This window comes from Centruroides sculpturatus, unplaced genomic scaffold (genome assembly GCF_000671375.1).
Source record: "Centruroides sculpturatus isolate CEXI.00-Female unplaced genomic scaffold, Cexi_2.0 scaffold557, whole genome shotgun sequence".
NCBI classification, from domain to species: Eukaryota; Metazoa; Arthropoda; class Arachnida; order Scorpiones; family Buthidae; genus Centruroides; species Centruroides sculpturatus.
The window spans coordinates 241636-259977 of NW_019384744.1; the positions used below are offsets into that span (position 1 = coordinate 241636).

Consider the following 18342-nt stretch of genomic DNA (forward strand, 5'->3'; position numbering starts at 1 on the left):
AACTGAAATTATATGTATATTTAAATATTCAGACGTTTACATTTATATTAGGCAACTGATAAACAGATACCCTAAATTTACATCATCTTTCCAGTAATAAGTTATCTAAGAAAAGTAAGGTCACTATTGAAGATACAAAACACAATTAATTTTACTTGAAGCTTATGTAATATTCATTATTGTCATGTTTTTATGGTTACCTGATGTCCATAGCAGTGAAAATCTGTTCCCTTAAGGACACAAATTTGAATCTGGAACAAAACCTTCAGAATTTTTCATTAGAGTATAGACCAAATATGTCAAGTTTTATTCTTCATCAGCCAATTAATCCCACTGTAGATAATTTTGAGTCCAGGGATGACAAACTTTTATTGAGTCCACATGCCATATAATAAGCATAATTATTTTTTAAAATGTTGCATGCCAAAGTTTTAAACTACAAATAACAATTTTCAAATAAATAAATGTAATGAATATGCTTTAATTAGAATAAATGTAAAGAAGCTGATTGAGACAAGTATGATGATATACTGAACCGAACATAAAACTATGAAAAAACTGAAATTTAGCAGTAAAAAAAATAAACAGAATCATATGTTGTGTACCAGATAATTTCTCTTGACTTACCACTTGAGCACGTGTACTATAGATTCACTATCCCTGATATTGTCCATAGTGTGCTGGGGCCTCATGTCAACAAATTAAGCATTGTATTATATATTAAAAATATAAAATGATAAATATAACAATATAAAATTAATAATTAATCATAAAATAAACAGCATATTGATGGTTTTTTTATTATTATATTTCAGCACGAAAACAAGAGATAATCAAAATTACAGAACAAGTGATAGAAGCCATCAGTAATGGCGATTTTGAAATGTACACGTAAGTATATTTGTAATTTTTTAAAATTTAGTGTTGAAAAATAGCACAGCAAAGTATAATATTTATATTAGCAAAATATTTCATATAACAAGTACAGTATAAACCAGGGGTGTCCAACCTGTGGCGGCACAAGGCAAGTTCCAATGTGGCCCAATAAATGTGTAAACAAAACCGACAAATTGTTTTATTTTTTTATTTCAATGGCATAAACTCAAAAAAGAAGTTTCACAAAGCCATAAACTTTTATACATATTTTATTTTTGAGTGAAAAGGAAATATTTTCAAATACTTGGAGATGTGTGGATGACGAAGGAATACTAAATAAAAGATGAAGTTGTGACTCAAAGGATTATAGACCCAAATTTGAGAAAAGGAGAAAAAGGCCAAAAGATAAAAAGTAGTGAGGAAGGTTGGAAAATTAAGGGTCAATATTTGCATAACAGAAGGTCTATTTAACTTTTCTCACTACTTTTTATCTTTTGGCCCCTCTCTCTTTTTCTCAAATTTGGGTCTATAATCCTTTGAGTTCCAACTCCAGCATTATTTAGTATTCCTTCCAGTGTTGCAATATTTGGCTACTTTGCACCAAATTTGGCTACCCTTTTTTTAGTTTGGTGTAAAAATTATCATTTGGTGCATTGGCTACTTTCTGGGCTACATATTATTTATAAATGTATTAGTCGAATAAAAATGCACTTTAAAGTGCTGTTTCGTCACTTTTTATAAATTAGAGACCCAAATAAAACAAATATTTGTGTTTTTCAAATAAATTTTTGTTTGTCTCCCTTATAATAAATGAATTTATTTATTTCTGAGTAAAAATTGAAAGTGTCTATAGAAGTAATTTTTTAAAATATCCTTTTTCGTGATAAAGTTTTAATACTTATTACTATAATCTAGACCTGTTAATAGTGTTGCAACGAATAGTATATCTAAGGCCAGGAACATGGCCGAATAGCCGAATATTCGGCTTGATTAACGCACATACAAAAATTGGCGTGCAAACCGCATTATGGCGAGGACCCTGCTCTCTATTGGCCCACTGTCACTACGCTTCGCCAATCGTGTTAATTATTGACAGTTCAGACAAGAACGTCATGGCAGTATGTGATAAGTGATGATATCAAATGTGGATAACAATGAAATGACCTATATGTGTAAATAACAGAAGAAGAACAGAGAAGGACCGCAAAGTGAAAATGTGAAAATAAATATGAAATTGAGTTGATAACATAATCGAACAAGTTAATTATGCTATCAATTCAATAAGCTGCCTCAAACAAGTCGAGGCAGCTTATTGGCATGAAATTCATGGTGTGAATGCCAAACAATTGTTGTCATAGACTTCGGAAAGCTAAATGCTTGTAATGAAAGTCACTTAGCGTGCACGGACGAAAGCCTGGAGTCGTTCGGGCTACCAAGCTGTTTCAAATCTGTGAAATCATAACTGTGACTTATACCGACGTCATATCTGTCTCTTTTTTCTGTTATCACCAGACTATGAGTCACGTAATTGTAAAATGGGAAATCTACGACGGAAAAGTGACAAATCAAAAGTATCGTGAGGGCATATTATGATGTATGCATAGGCATACGTGGACTAGAGCAATAGAGGGAAGAGCAAAGACGAGCGCTTAAAAAGAAGGATAGGCAGGGTCAGACCCTCAGATGTGCGACGATTCTCGAACGAATAGGTGTGTACGTGTGCTGATCTTTGTAATTATAAATTGTGAATACAAGTGACTAACATTATTTTCTTTTTTATTTTGTGAATGTTACAAGTTATAAATAAATATAAACAAACAACGCTAACCCAATAACATTAAATCTAAATACCAAAATGATTAATTTACTGTGTTTTTGTTATTTCTTACTCCTGTTTTTAGGTATTCGGTCGAATAGCGAAAAATAGACCGAATACCGAATAGTAACCAAATATTCACTACATCACTACTTGTTAATCCTTAAATATACTTTTATATTTAAGGATTGGGTCACAAATATATAGTCGACCCCCCATAACACTGTTGATAATTCCGTGTTATATGAATTCCATGCTGTACAAGTCACTAGATTTTACAAATACATGTGTCGGGCTGTGAATGGCTCACGTATTTGTAAAATCTAAGTGACTCGTACAACATGGAATTCATATAAAACGGAATTATCAAGTGTTATAGGGGGTCGACTGTATTATATACACTTGTGGCACAAAACTCCATGACTTCTTCCAATGTGGCCCAGAGGAATAAAAAGGTTGGACACCCCTGGTATAAATAAATTATTATTTAAAAAAGAATATAGTTGAAAATTATTTTATTTCAAGTTTTTTGTTTTTATAACATTGAAGAACTCAATGTCATAAAAAAATCAATAAGAATGTTCCAATACTTTTGAGCCCTTCAGCTCATCTTTAAGTGTATATAAGATGTAACAGAAAGGTGTACAAAAAATTTGAGAGGTTGTAGGGGGAGTTAAATATTTGCAACCGATATAATATAGTAATATACTGTTCTATATCACAATATTACTTATTCAGTATTTTAATAAGCATCAGTATTTCATTTAAATTTGCTTATTATAATGCCTAAACTATGCTATCAAATCATCAAAATTTAGAATGTAATAGATTTATAATAAATAAAGTTATTCAATCTAATTACAACAGAAAGAGACTTTAAAAAACTTTATTATTATTCAAAATTGAATAATTTTTTATAAAGTTTTCCATTTGTTACTTAAACACTTAATAATTTTTATGAGTATAGTTTATTGATATAATTCAATTTAATTTATTATATTTACTTCTCATTTTAGGAAATTTTGTGATCCTCAGATGACAGCATTTGAACCTGAAGCCCTAGGTAATTTGGTGGAAGGAATGGATTTCCACAAGTTTTACTTTGACAACGGTAATTACACATGCATGATCACAGTAATGCATTATAATTTAAAAGTGAAAAATTTGTTTGATCAGGTCAGCAGTTAAAATTAATACTTGCACACTGCATGTTCAAACAATAAGCATACATAAAATAATTTACTGTTAATACACAAATATATGAAATTTAGTAAAATATTAATACAAATTAAATTTTAATCATTTAATTTCTTTTTTAAGTCTGGAACAAAATATTTATGATTAAAAAAATGTTTTTAAAAAATTTACTTAAAAGTTCAAAATTTTTAAAAAACAATTAATAACTGTGTTTTATTTACTAGTACAACAATATTTTGTTCCTTTTAATGTGTGTAGTGAAATAATATTTATCCTAAGCACTAGAAAGAGAAAAAGTTGCATAATGTGCACTTCACAGTAATTAGTACTAAACTTTTTTCCTTCAAATGATTAAAAAGCAATTATATTTTTGAATATTTAGTTACAGATCACAGATACAAAAATGCACATTCACCTAGCACAAATGCAATATTCACAGTTATTCAGTTAATATGCTTGTTTCACAAAAAATATTATTTCATTACAAAAACTATTTGTCATAGTTCTTATTAATGCAGTAGTAAGTATTTAATATTAGATTTGCATTTTAAAATTATTACATTATGTTTGTTGGAAATTTTGTTTTGTTATTTTTATTTATTTTGATAAAATTTCAATTTTTAGACATTTTATTTTTTTTTTAATTTGTTTTTTAAAACAAAAAATTATTATTTTTTATTATTTTGTTTCCTCCTTTTTTTGTTTTGATTAAATTTTTGGCAGGAGGACTTTTTTATATAAATTAACTGTTCAGTTTTTGTTATCATAATTTTTTGGTTGGGAGGTTTGATTTTTGTCAAGGGCTGGAGATTGATGACTTCACTGACCTTTGACTTTCCACCATTCCTATCCTGCCTTCATAAATACATGGAGCTTCTGATGGTGAGATTCAAATATTTTTTTATGTTCATTGTTGTGTATGTGTTTCTATGAAATAATAGGTAATCAGTTAATGTTGTGTATTTGTTTTTTGAAAGATATAAGTATTATATGTATGTATGTTTGTTAATTTTAATAGTATATTGAAATTTAAAGAAATAATAGTTAATATTATATGAAAAATAAAAATCAAACCTATCAGACTAAGTTTATTTTAAAATTATTACTAAATATTCACAGTAATCATACTCATTAATCTTTCAGTATTTTCTATAAAATATTATATATCCCAGTCTTAAAGCATATAATCATAAATTAATTTACACTTTAATTTAAAAATATTGTTATACATATCAATATAATTGCAATAAAAATTAAGCATTATTAAGATAGTGAGAGTATAATTATTTCCAAATAATAATTAATTCAATTATGTATCCATATGACAAAACATCACAATTACAGAAAGTAGTAACTCTTGCTGACAAAAACAGTATACAGGAAATCCTTGTTAGTTTCAAAGTCAAGGGACAAAATAATTGCAACTTTGAATTATCCAAGATTTATATATTTCTGCATAGTATGCCAAATGTCATGTAACTAATGTAATTTATTAAGCAAACAGAATATGGCTACATATGCAGAAAACTATTATTGTTAATTAATAATAATTACTGTAATAATAGTATAAATAAACTGCAAGTGAATGGCATGTGTCCAGTGAGAATCTCACAGATTGCCAGATAGGTTTTATAAAAAGTAAAGCAGAATTCCTGAAAGTGTAGCCCAAATTACTTTTAAAGAGGCCCAAAAAGTAGCAAGTTGCTCAAATCTAGTAGCCTAGAGAACTACAAATATCTCAATTTGCTATTTTAGCCCAATCTTGAAATCCTAAAACTCAGCTGTATTTTATGAGAAATGAGAAAAAGGGTAAAAGCCGTAAAAACAAAGTTCCATGTTAACCAGATTAGAGTTGTTCTTGGTCTATTGTTCTTTTATAGTGTGGAGGCATTTTGATCTAAATGAACGAGTTAACATAAGCATATCACAGTTTAGACAGAATTTTCACTTCAAATTTTGAAGTAGCCAAATTCCTTAATGTGTAAATCTATATCCCTGGACAGGACAAATAGTAGTTACAAACTATTTGAGTTTGAATTAACGAGGATTTCCTATATCATTATACACAAAATACACAGATGCCATCAGATAGTCTTGGGTTGGAAAGAACGCCACTTTAGACAGCCTAAAAATCTCAGCCAGGATCACATTAACATGACATAACTGTATCAAACTGCTGACTGACTTGTGGTTGTCTCTTTAGAAGGACAGAAGGATTTCTACAAATACAAAAAAACTACAGAAAACACATCTTAAAAGACACCATTTCCAATTAGGCCCACTAAACCAGTCTAGGGATGCAAAAATTCAAAACAATAACAATTAAATAACGAAAAATAATTTTATGTAGAAAATTCATAAAGGAATTAGTGAAAATTATAGTTGTATATAAAAAATATATGAATATAGTTTTTAAGAACTGAGTGGTGGTACTTATGATAGGTTTTCAATAGCAGTGCCCTTTGTCCATTTGTCATTTTATAGACTTTTAAATATCAGTTAATGTAGAATTAAAATTATATAATAGAATCACTCAGTGGAAAAATGGCACTGGTATCTGGGAATGCCTGCATATCTTAGGTCTAGCGGTGCCATATTTCTAAATTGGCCGCACATTGGGTTCTAGCTTTTGGCACAGACTATTTGCATCAACACAACCAAATAGCAAAGAATAATAAATTAAAAGCTTGCACACAAATGCAAACTACTATATACTCAGGAATCACATTACATCCACACTATACAAAATACATAAGCTGAAAAAATTAGGAAATTTTCAGAACTCATTTTGTGCATCTGTGGAGAAAGGACCCATTCTTGTACAGGTATCATACCACTACACAAAAATCTGAAAATAATAAGCCTTAACAACAGTATAGACATCATATTACAAAAATCAGTCAAACAGACATTGCATAGCTACAGTAAGGTTTTCTGTAGCTATGCCTTGACCTTGGTTTGGTATAGTACTAACCACCAATAATAAGTAGGATACATTTCACCAAAGCCATAATAATAATAATATAGTAATGAATATTTGGTTACATGTAAGCCAACTATAAATATTTATTGCCAAATTCTCTAAGTTATAGAATTAAATAATTTTCAGATTTAAGTTATCATTAATTAAGTTAATATCAAAGTATTCCATAACCCAATGCAGAAGTATTATTACAGTACTGTACATGAATAAATCAAAGTAGTAATATCAAATCATACAGTAATATGTAAAACTGATTATCTGCTCAACCTGAGTATTATTGTTAATATTTTAGCCTAAAAGATTATAATTAAAATATTTGAAGAATATTTTTATATTGTCTATTATTTTGAATTTGTGTTCATAAAAGTGATTTTTTTTTCTTTTCACTTTGTATTAAAAAAAAGGATTGAATTTGAGAAATAATAATTAAGAATAAAAACCAAACATATTATTAATTTCTATAATATTAAAGTTTTATTTAAAATTTCAGATAAATTTCAACAAAATATATACTCAGAAACAATTTTATGTAATAGTTTTGTTGGTTGATGGGGGCTATTAAATAATTACAGTAATAAACTTTTAACATAAAAAATTGACAATTAGAATATTACACAAATAACAAATGGTTATACTATGACAATATACTCCGAACAAAACATCTCTCATAGTAAATTAAGTTTATACTGGTGTTAAAGATTTTGTTTGGAGTATATTGAAATAGCATATTTAATAAATTTATATAATATAAAATTCATATTTTTAAACATTTTCATTAATTTACTTCATTTAAACTGTTATATCAGATGATTCATTCACTCAAGCTTTTGCCAATGTTATTACAACTATATATTTATAAATTCAAATCATACTTTTGTACTACTAAAATTAAAGCCATATTATAGTGTGTGTGTTACTGTGAATGACCGATATCTGACGAATGTCAACATTCTCCAGTAAATGTCAGCATTCACACAGTTGTTTCGTGTATGTATGAAATATTTGCTAAATATCATTATTTCTCACTTACACCGGCAAATGTCGACATTCAGCATGCACTGATGGTGAATGTCGAATAAAAATATTTTTATTACATTAAGACAAAAATGTGACTTTTTAATATGTCAAGATAGGAGAAGGCTAAAGTAACAGCAATGTAAATAAACTGTTGAACCTAAAACGAACAGTACATTCTTAACCATTAAAGAAAATAATACAATAATAAACTTACACATAAATTATGTGATTAACGTTATACAATCTTATTTATTGCAACAACTTAAACTGTTATGGCACTTTGAATTGCACAAGAGTCCCTTGTTTTACAACTGCATTTAATCGTGGAACACTTCTTATTGCAATGACAGCGTGTATAGTCTTGCCCTCCACTTTTCGAATTAATTGCAGCTGCTTCTCTCAGCGATATTTCTTGAGAAGAAATCTCATCTATTGAAAGTAACTTTTCTTTACAAATTACGAACAGATTACGTGTATAAAGCTGCTTGAGGGTATCATTTTTGTTTGCTAATTTATAAAAGTCGGAATCTTCTATTCTAATAACAACCGCCAACACGTTTCGGGCATCTGTACGGCCACGGTCGACACAGGGACTTGTATTCGTACGGTATCACCAATTTGAGCAGAAGGAAACGGCGAAGAATTTGGCGACAGACTGTCGCCTCTCTGTCGACATTGGCTTCTCGGGTGTTGTTTCGACCTTCACCAAAGCTTATCTGTGCTTGTCAACATACACCGGCGATTGTTCAAATGTATAATAATACAACCAAATATTCGGCCTTTCACCGACGTATTTTGTATGTGTCGACATTCACTGGAGAATATCAACATTCTCTAATTTCGGTCTTTTACAGTAACATATACACACACACACAGACAGGTACACAAATACAGAAATAATTCTTATTATGAAATAATATTTTTATTTTGTTACTAATTACATAATAAATAAAAATACCATCTTTTCTCTTTGCTGTATATCTTAGTGGTGATAAAGCTAAATGAACTCATTCCATAATTTTCTGTTGTTTGTTCTATTCGAGATCTGTTACTCAAGTTTTTGTTTTTATATCTTCTCTGATTTCATCTATCCAATGTTTTTAAGTTCAGTTCATTCTCTTTACCTGTGTTGTTTCTATCAATTTTTTTTCCAATTTCTTCATTCTTCATTCTCTATATTTTTGCAAGTTCAAAAAAGTTTTTTACAAACTTGTTTTATCTGTCAATAAATTTGCTTCCTCTGTTTTTTGTTCAACACTCACTGGAAAAAATATATATGTATAGTATAGCATTCTTGTTTCAAATTCAGAAGTTATTTTTTTATACATTGTATGATATTACTGCTGCATAAAAAGTCAAACACATTTCATTAACATACGTGTAAGAGCATGTATATAAAAGAGATTAAGCTTCAGTTTCAAAAAATTATCACTTGCATTATTATTCTTTAATCTAATGTTTTAAAACAACACTAGGTAAAGCTGTAGATAAATAATTATTTCTGTAGGAAGGAACATCAATCTATACCAATGCTTATCTTGTCAAAATGTCTTTATTTGACCAATTGCCACAGATGTGTTTCAAGATCCCAATTATCAATTAACATGTATTAATTGATGATTTTATCCCGTAACTTCATAAGTTAAAAGTATACTTATAGCAAAAAGTAATACTATTCGTTCAGTATTGTTTGTCTGCTATTGTTTGCAATACTGTCTTTAACACAACTAGTACATAAACTATTGTCATTTCTTATTTCAGTTATGTGCTTACAGTACAGTAGTTTAATGATTACAATGATTATCAGTTATAATCTATGATTTAAATGTTAATTTCACTTTATCAACCATGCATTCGGGATAATAGCATGAAAAGACAGCTTAAGAATACCTGTTTACCTGAACATGATGATTGATAATTATAAGCAAATTTTGATTACAATTAGTTGATATTATTGTGTTTTACAGAAGTTAAATATTTTTTTGTGAAAATTTATTTTAAAAAGCTGAAACAATTCATATTTACACAAGTTTTCATTAATAAATAGGATGTAATTCAGGCAGAGTGTTAGCAAAGTCTTTTTTTTATATGCCTTATAGAATTGTGTTCATTTTCAAAATTTAATCAATCAATTTTGATTAAATTTTGAAATCGATTAGCCATTTTCTATTAATTGCAATGAGAAACCTAAAAGTGTAATAAAAAATGGGGGTCTGATGCTTTGTCATCATGACCTAACTGTATCTCAAAACAATGTCTATACTCCTGAGGCAATTGAGCATGCCTAATGGAATTTAGGGGAACACATCTTTGCTTGCACCTAATGGAAAATGAGAACCAAAAATGAGCAAAACAAAAGAACAAAGCAGTCAACACCAAGTGAATGTAAGGATCTCCTGTTCATACCCAACAAGTGCAAGGATTGCCTTCTCATGTGATCAAAAGCAGTTGATCACAAACTCACTCTTTCTATCTAACTCTCACATACTCATTCAAATGCATATCAGTGCTTGGGTTAGATAGAGCAAAAGATAATTTATATGTACTAATACTAATTTAAAAATTTTTAATTACAAAAATGTAATGAACTCAATTCTGTTGTGATATGACAAAGTCATGCAGTGTCCTTAGTCATATTTGAGTTGGAGCATTAGTGAAGCCTTTTCTACAAGACTAAAGAATTGTGTTCATTCTCAATCTTTTTGATCAATTTTGATTAAACTTTTCTATTTACCATTAATTGCAACAAGGAATCCGAAAATGCAATAAAAAATGAGGATCCATGATTTCATTTTTGAGATATAAGGTCATTTCATAAGCACATGTGACAATGCAATATCGCATAAATTGCGCGACATTGTCATGCGATATTTCGTGGTCACTAGCATGTCTTCTATGCACTTTGCTAGAGTTGAGTTCATTCTCAAAATTTAATGCCAATTTTGATAAAACTTTGCCATTTTCTATTAATTGTGATGACGAATCCAAAAATATAATCGGTGTCCATTTAAATGTAAGAAAATAGGGATTGAGAGGTTTTCGATGTACAGAGGGGTTAACTATTCTATGTAGGTTTTTTTTTTTCAAGCTTTGATGGTCCATAAAACAAGGACAAGTGTAAATAACAAAATGAATTTATTACCAAAAGTTAGGTACAAACATGGTTACTTTTTGACATAATCACTGTGAAGATTGAGGTATTTGTCATATCTGTGGACGAGCTTTTCCATCTCCTTGTCATAGAATGTTGCCACCAATGACTTGAGATGGACCCTAATGTTGTTTTGAAGATCGTCATTAGTCTCAAACCTCTGCCCTCCTAGCCACATTTTCAGTTCAGGAAAGAAGTGGAAATCTTCACACATTAAAAAGTTTTAAACTGGGTGGAAGTCTTCATCACCTTTAAACACTCAGTGTATAGCCCCGATTTAGCGCCAAGCAACTTCCACCTCTTTCCTGAACAGAAAGTGATTAGCAAGGCAGAGGTTTGAGATTAATGATGATCTTCAAAACAACATTAGGGCCCATCTCAAGTCATTGGTGGCAACATTCTATGACAAGAGGATGGAAAAGTTCGTCCACAGATATGACAAATGCCTCAATCTTCACAGTGATTATGTCAAAAAGTAACCATGTTTGTACCTAACTTTTGGTAATAAATTCATTTTGTTATTTACACTTGTCCTTGATTTATGGACTATCAAAGTTTGAAAAAACCACCCTTGTAATTATATCAATTGCACTTCTGTACAGTACACTTCTGGATACAATATTGGACACTACTGAGAAGTTATAGTTGCTGAAGCATAACTATACAACCAAACCAGAAATGACTCAGATACAGTTAATGACAGATTGGTTATATTTGAAAAGGTTCTTGAAATTTTTGGATCTTTCTGCAAGATTCCTATAAAAAGCAAAGTTAGAAGTTCCTCCACTGAAAGGAAAGTGACTTTGCATACAAGTGTTATCACATTTTTCCTTATGTATTGTATTTTTGGAAATAGTATGGCTTGGATTGTGTGCAAAGAATGCATTCTGATGAAGTGTACTCAGAACTAAAGTCCTTGTGTTAGCAGTATCAGACATTTCTAGAAACACTTTTTCCATCTTTTGGAGACTGTCATTATCATTGTCATCCATAATGTCAACATCAGAAAAGAAACTCAGATGACCACCTGTTCTACAAAATTGAGATGGGCAATCACAGAAAGAAAGAAATGGCAGTGATCAGATAAAATCAGTTAGTTGTTGTTACTCAAAGAATCCTTTGAGTCTGAATATATCCCATCATACTATCCATGGGATTCTGCAACAGAAGCATTTAGCTAAAAGCTTCTGATCTCAAAAAACAAGCAGAAATGCCTTCAGTGAAATCCTCTCACTGAGGGTACTGATGCTATTATGGTAGTTTTTCAGATGAAAAGCGATTTTCTTTGGGTGATCTGAACAAGTTGTATTCATGTGCTCAGGTATGATTACTATGCACTCAATCATAAAGTATAAAACATCAACAGCATGAAGGAAGTGTTATGATTTTAGGGATGGTCACCAGTAGGAAATCTTAAATTTAAGGCTGTCAAAGTATAACAGCAGTGCATATCTAGAGGTTCTTTAGAATGCCTTTCACCCAGCTTAAGTACCAGTTTAGCTACAAAAATGGATATGAAAGAGGGATAATGCATCAATATGTAAAAAATCCAGATAAGTTATTCAGTACTTCCAGATCAACAATATAAATGTTCTGCATTGACCTGAAAGAAGTGCTCAACACAACAACTTAGATTAACTAGTAAAACAACTGTAAGGAACTCATTAATTCCATTAGTCAGGCTGTTAATATTTTTAACAATGGTATGCTAAAGAACTTTTATAAATCTATGCCAAAATGATTTCTTAAGGTGTGATGGGAAAACAGTGATCAGATATAGTGAAAACCAGATGTATATTCTTGTCTTTGACATATGTTCTTGATTCCTTTGTGGTAATAAATATTATGCCCACATTAAAATCTTATTTAATGAAATTTATGTCTCAAATCTGTTTATTTCATATCAGTACACTCCTTCAAATCTCTACACTAGGCATGTTTGCATTCATTGTGTGTCAAATTGGAGTGACAGGTAGTAGAAAACAGTTTGACCAGGAGTACATGCATACACACATACATACAAATTTTATCCATTTTCATTGCTTTGATTATTAGTGCATCATATATTATAGGTGTAAATTTGTTCATTTGCATTAATGACTCATGTTTTACTTTTCTGATGGATATTTCTTTTATTTTGATATACCTTTATTGTTTGAGGAGTATGAAAAGTGAAAAGAAAAAAAAAACAATGATTTTTTCAATTGAACACTGGACTTTCATAAGTTTGCAATTTGCTTTGTTCTTGCTTCCATTGTTTACATAATGTCTGGCATTTTCACTAACAGTAATCCAAGCACCTATCAGCCTCAACTGTCACATAATCAGAATTATACTATAAAATAATTAATAAAAAGATCAATTTATCATTATTGTATTTCCAACCTCCTAAAAACTCTATACAAGATCTCAGCATTCTTTTACTGGACAGAGATGGTTGATCTGTTAGAATATGGATATATATATCACTTTTTCCCGTGTTCAATTTTGTGAAAACTTTAGTATATGAATTTTATCATTGAAATTTCATTTTAGTGTAAACTATAATTCTACATTTCTATATATATGCAGTAAAGTATAATAAAGGAGATAATCTATTCAAAGTAAAAACAGGAATAAAAGTTTATATAGTCAGAGATAGATAGTAGTTAACTATAATGCAATTAAACTACATAGTTAACTGCATGTTTAAGAAATTTTTGATTTTATTGTTTAGTATGGGTGCTAAAAAGTTAAGGGTAAACATTCTTGTGAAGTGGACTATGATATTATATTTTCTAAGAGTGTATGGATTAAATTAGTTAAAAGATTAAATTATCCAACTATAAATGAACGGAAAAACTGGGAACAAAATGTTTGTTATAAATGAAAGTACTTGCATAATACCTAGTTTTGTTAAAAAAGATTTTAATTGAAAGGTTTAAACTTTATAATTAATTTTTGTTGGGCCATTAAAGATTTCATAGTAAATTTAGAGGACATATTAAATAAAATAGAAACTAATGAGAGGGAATAGGTCAGGGCCAATTTTAAACACATTATTAATATTTTTATAATGATCTATAATCATAAAATCAAACAAATTAAATTTCATAGTAAACCTACACAAGTAAAAAAAATTTTTAACTGATGATAATTTAACTGTAGTCCCTGCTGATAAATCAAAGCAAATCATTATAGTGGATAAAGACAAATATAATAATGTTAAATTTAATTTAGTCTCTTCTTCTCAATATCATCCTTTAACCGAAGATTCTACTTTAAACATGTGAAAGTTTAGTAAAAATAGTTTAAAAATTTAAAGAAACTAATTATATTAATGTAAACAAAGTTAATAATATACTTGATTACAACAGGAGAATTCCCAGGTTCAACATCAGAGTAAAAACCCACAAAATAAATGAATTTTACCGTCCACTGGTTGACATTAAATTTTATGTACTTTATTTTTAAGGAATTTATCTAAGTTGTAAACTAAATATATTGATAATTCAATTAATAGTATTAAAAATTCTGACCAGTTCATAGAAAACCTACAAAAACTCAATATAAATAATGATATGAGAATGTTGAGCCTGTATATAAAAAACATGCACCCCTCCATCCATCCATAAGTTTATAATAGATACATTAAATAGTTTAAATTGTGACAAATGGATAATTCAAATTATCAATTTGTTTTAGTTAACAATTACTTTATTTGTAATAGCAATTTTTTTAGACAATTAGATGGCATCTTTATGAGGATAATACCTAGTTTTGTTGCATTGGTCTAAAAGTTGCTGATCTGTGCATGATTAAAATTGACAATATTATCCAAAACTACAGAGCACGATTTTTTACAACTGTTATGTTGACGACTACTTTGTTGTATATAAGAAGAAATGAACCAACTCCCAAATCATACTTCAATACGCCAGTAATATCCAGAACAATATATGCTTTGAAATAAAAAAATGACAGAAAACTTAATGTTTTAACTTTTAAAACTTTTTAGACATCACTGTACTAAGATATGATAATTTCATTACTTTAAAACATATATAGAACTATGTGATGTTAATAAAGTAATCAACTTCTACACCAGTACACCCATGTATATTAAAAATAACGTATTCAATATGTATCAATATATGTATGACAGGCCTAAATCATTTTTCTTAATTTTCAAGTAACCAACATTTTTTAATTTATATTCCTTATAATATAGTGTCAAGATTTATTCAATTTGAAAAGGTCTTACTTTGCATTTCATTGTTTCCACATTTTCATAAATTTTTACTACAGTTGTCATTAAACTATTTTATTTTATTTTTAAATTTTGACTAGTCTTATTTATCATATCATTTTAATGATGATTTTGCTTCTTTTTTCATTTAGACTTTGTTTAATATTGATATTGACCAATATGTTAATACAAATCGATCAATGTATCAATGACATTTTTATCATAAAATAAATTTTATCAATATTATTAGAAATTTTTGTATAGTGTTGTGATCTATAATTTGTATATTATAGTTTAGTAATACATATATTTTTTAATTCATTATTTAATCAAATTGTAATTATCCAAATAAACAAACATTACATGAGCTAAAAAAATTATTTTTTATTCCCTTAGTTTTAGGGAAAAACAACAAGGCATTAAATACAACGATCCTGAACCCAACTGTCCATTTGTTAGGAGACGATGCAGCGTGCATTGCTTATATCCGTCTCACACAATTCATGGACAAGTAAATAATAAATTATTATTTATTACTTACAATATTTTAAAATATATAATTTACATTTATGAACTTGGAGTAAAAATATTGTTTCAATTCTTTCATTTACTTACAGATCTGGTTTGGCACACACTCAACAGTCTGAAGAAACTCGAGTCTGGTATAAGAAGGATGGAAAGTGGCAAAATGTTCATTTCCATCGATCAGGCTCTATTTCATCTCATTTTATTGCTGCTCACAAGTAAGAAGAGAGCAGATTGTCAGATGGTCAGTCACCCATCAGTATTTATGGCTGGCTGTCACAGCTGATAAAAGATCACTCATCTTCAGTCTGCATCAAAAATATCTAAAAACTAAAACATAAAAGTATTTTGAAAATGGCATTGTGAGCTTGCATTATGTAATGATCTTACCTGCTCAGTAATACAATAAGTCCCAATGATTGCAATTAAAGCAGACGAAATGGTTCACATTTGCTTCGGCTACATATCAGTCATCAGTGGCTGTAGCAACTTGAGGCAAGATGAACGGATTGATTTTAATAGCTACTAAGTCTGAACCACCACGGTGGAATCAGCCAAACAGAGAGATCAAAAAATTTGCAATCTCTTCCCATCACATTGATCCATTTAATCTGCCTTCCTTCAACATTCTTTGTCTATAGTTGATTTCATACATGGTGGCAGTCTTATCCTTTTTCCCTTATGAAGTATGAGATGAAATCCTTCAGATGGTGATTTAGAAATGACAACGTATTTCACATTATCAATACTCAGATTTTTACATTAAGCAAAAAAAAGAAAAAAATAAAAAAAATAATAATAATTTATGGAATCGGTGGTGGAACCTCCGACTTGCAATTTTTTCTCATCTTCTAAATGTGTTCTCAGAAATTTTCCAATTGGGATATAAATCTTGTAACAAGCTTTGTTTCTTGGCAAGAAGTAGATTGCAAGACAAAAAATATATATAGCTATATATTCTATTCAAGGGGACATCTTGCAGGCTGTGGAATGTATATTCAATTTCTGTAGGATTAGTGCAAATTCTATCTGTTTGCCACCAATGCTGCAACATTCAATTGAATTGCTGCATGTCACGGAAAGGACATTTGTTTTATTTGGACGGCCGGTCAGTGAAATAGGCAGCTAGAATAACTGGGGATGACCGATCTTAGCACATATAGTGCATGCTTTGTTCCTGATGTCATGCAATTTGGTATGACTTTAAAATAGTTCAACAATGTTCTTTTTTCATTGCTTCAAATTTTTGCCATTTTGCCTGACGACAATTACATATTTGCTAAGAGCAGTACAAATTTCCTCCAAGTTCATTGAAATATTGTGATATTGTCAATTGACTATAGTATATAAAAAAATAAAGATGTGGACTTGTATCCATGATATCATAATGATATGCTTTATAATAAATCCATATTTCTAGTCATTTATACTTAAGTTTAAAACAGATTCCAGAAAAATGGCATTTTGGTATGAAATCATTCAGTTAATAGCACAGGAGATTGATTTATAATATAGGGGAAATTCATAAAAAAAAATTTATTTATAAGATTTATAGATTTTATTCAAATAGATTTTTTATTTATTTATTTGTAAATATGTAGCAATTTCCTAATTATATATGCTTGCCTATACTCCCTCCATTGAAGTGTAATTATTTTAAACACTGTGATTGTATATCATGGAGAGAGAGAAAGAAGAAAGGAAGTTTAGTGTTGCATTCCTTTTCCTGCCTTTATGGTCCTATAAGAGATCAATTTTGATCTAACAAAATAGTTTACAATACCATATGGGCTGTTGTTATATCGGTCAAATAAGGTTGTGCAATGGTTGTAAATGTTTTATCTAGTATCTTGCAAAAGGAGGATGACAAGATAGAAATGTTGTTGTATATGTGTTATGATCCTTAAAAAAAATTCAGGGATTCTTACTAGGGTGGGGTTTATGACCTTATATCTCTCTTCATCTTTTTGGTGATCAGCATGATTGTATTCTAATATGCGTTGTGCAACTATTTAAAATGATGGTTTGAATTTTGACTGTCCCAAATTGTTGCTGTAATTTTCTGAAAAGTGCCACCAAGTCAACATTCTGGAAAGATTGGGTAACGTTTGGTGCTACACCCCCTCCTCTTCCTCTGTTCTGATGGCAAAGTGATATTTGTAAAGAGTGCATACTCTAACAGGTCAAAGAGGTATAAGCATATTTTATCTGGTAGAGGAATGGACGTGGGCTCTTTTTGCCATTAGACAAAAGAATGGAAACTCAGTTCACAGACAGATATTAACAATGCATATTTAAGTGGCTGCCAAGTTAGTTTGCATCAATTGATTATACATCAGTTTGGGCAGTCATCTGGATTGTCTACAATCTTGTGATGTATGTAATCTGTAAAATTTTGTATTTTAATATTACCTTAGACTCAACAGTTGTTGGTGTGATATATCACGGAACATCTGAAATGTGACATTTTTTCGTAGATATTGAAATTTCTGTGAAACTTAGCTTCATCTTCTTGAGCAAAACAAAATTAAATATTGTTTCATTGGTGA

General features: G+C 29.6%; 1 protein-coding gene across 9 annotated transcripts in view; it reads left to right on the top strand.

The window, feature by feature from the left end:
- Positions 1-18342, top strand: part of LOC111628429 (calcium/calmodulin-dependent protein kinase type II alpha chain-like) — an 88129-nt gene extending 69787 nt beyond the window's left edge. For 5 of the 9 annotated variants that reach the window (XM_023372209.1, XM_023372213.1, XM_023372211.1 and 2 more), the window contains 4 exons: positions 816-891; positions 3709-3803; positions 15665-15779; positions 15886-18342. In XM_023372209.1, coding sequence (XP_023227977.1) covers positions 816-891; positions 3709-3803; positions 15665-15779; positions 15886-16015 — 416 coding nt within the window. In that variant the 3' untranslated portion in view covers positions 16016-18342. Of the gene's footprint in view, positions 1-815; positions 892-3708; positions 3804-4673; positions 4772-15664; positions 15780-15885 lie in introns of all 9 variants that reach the window. The other 4 variants (XR_002757171.1, XR_002757172.1, XM_023372210.1 and 1 more) reach the window with 4 other exon arrangements.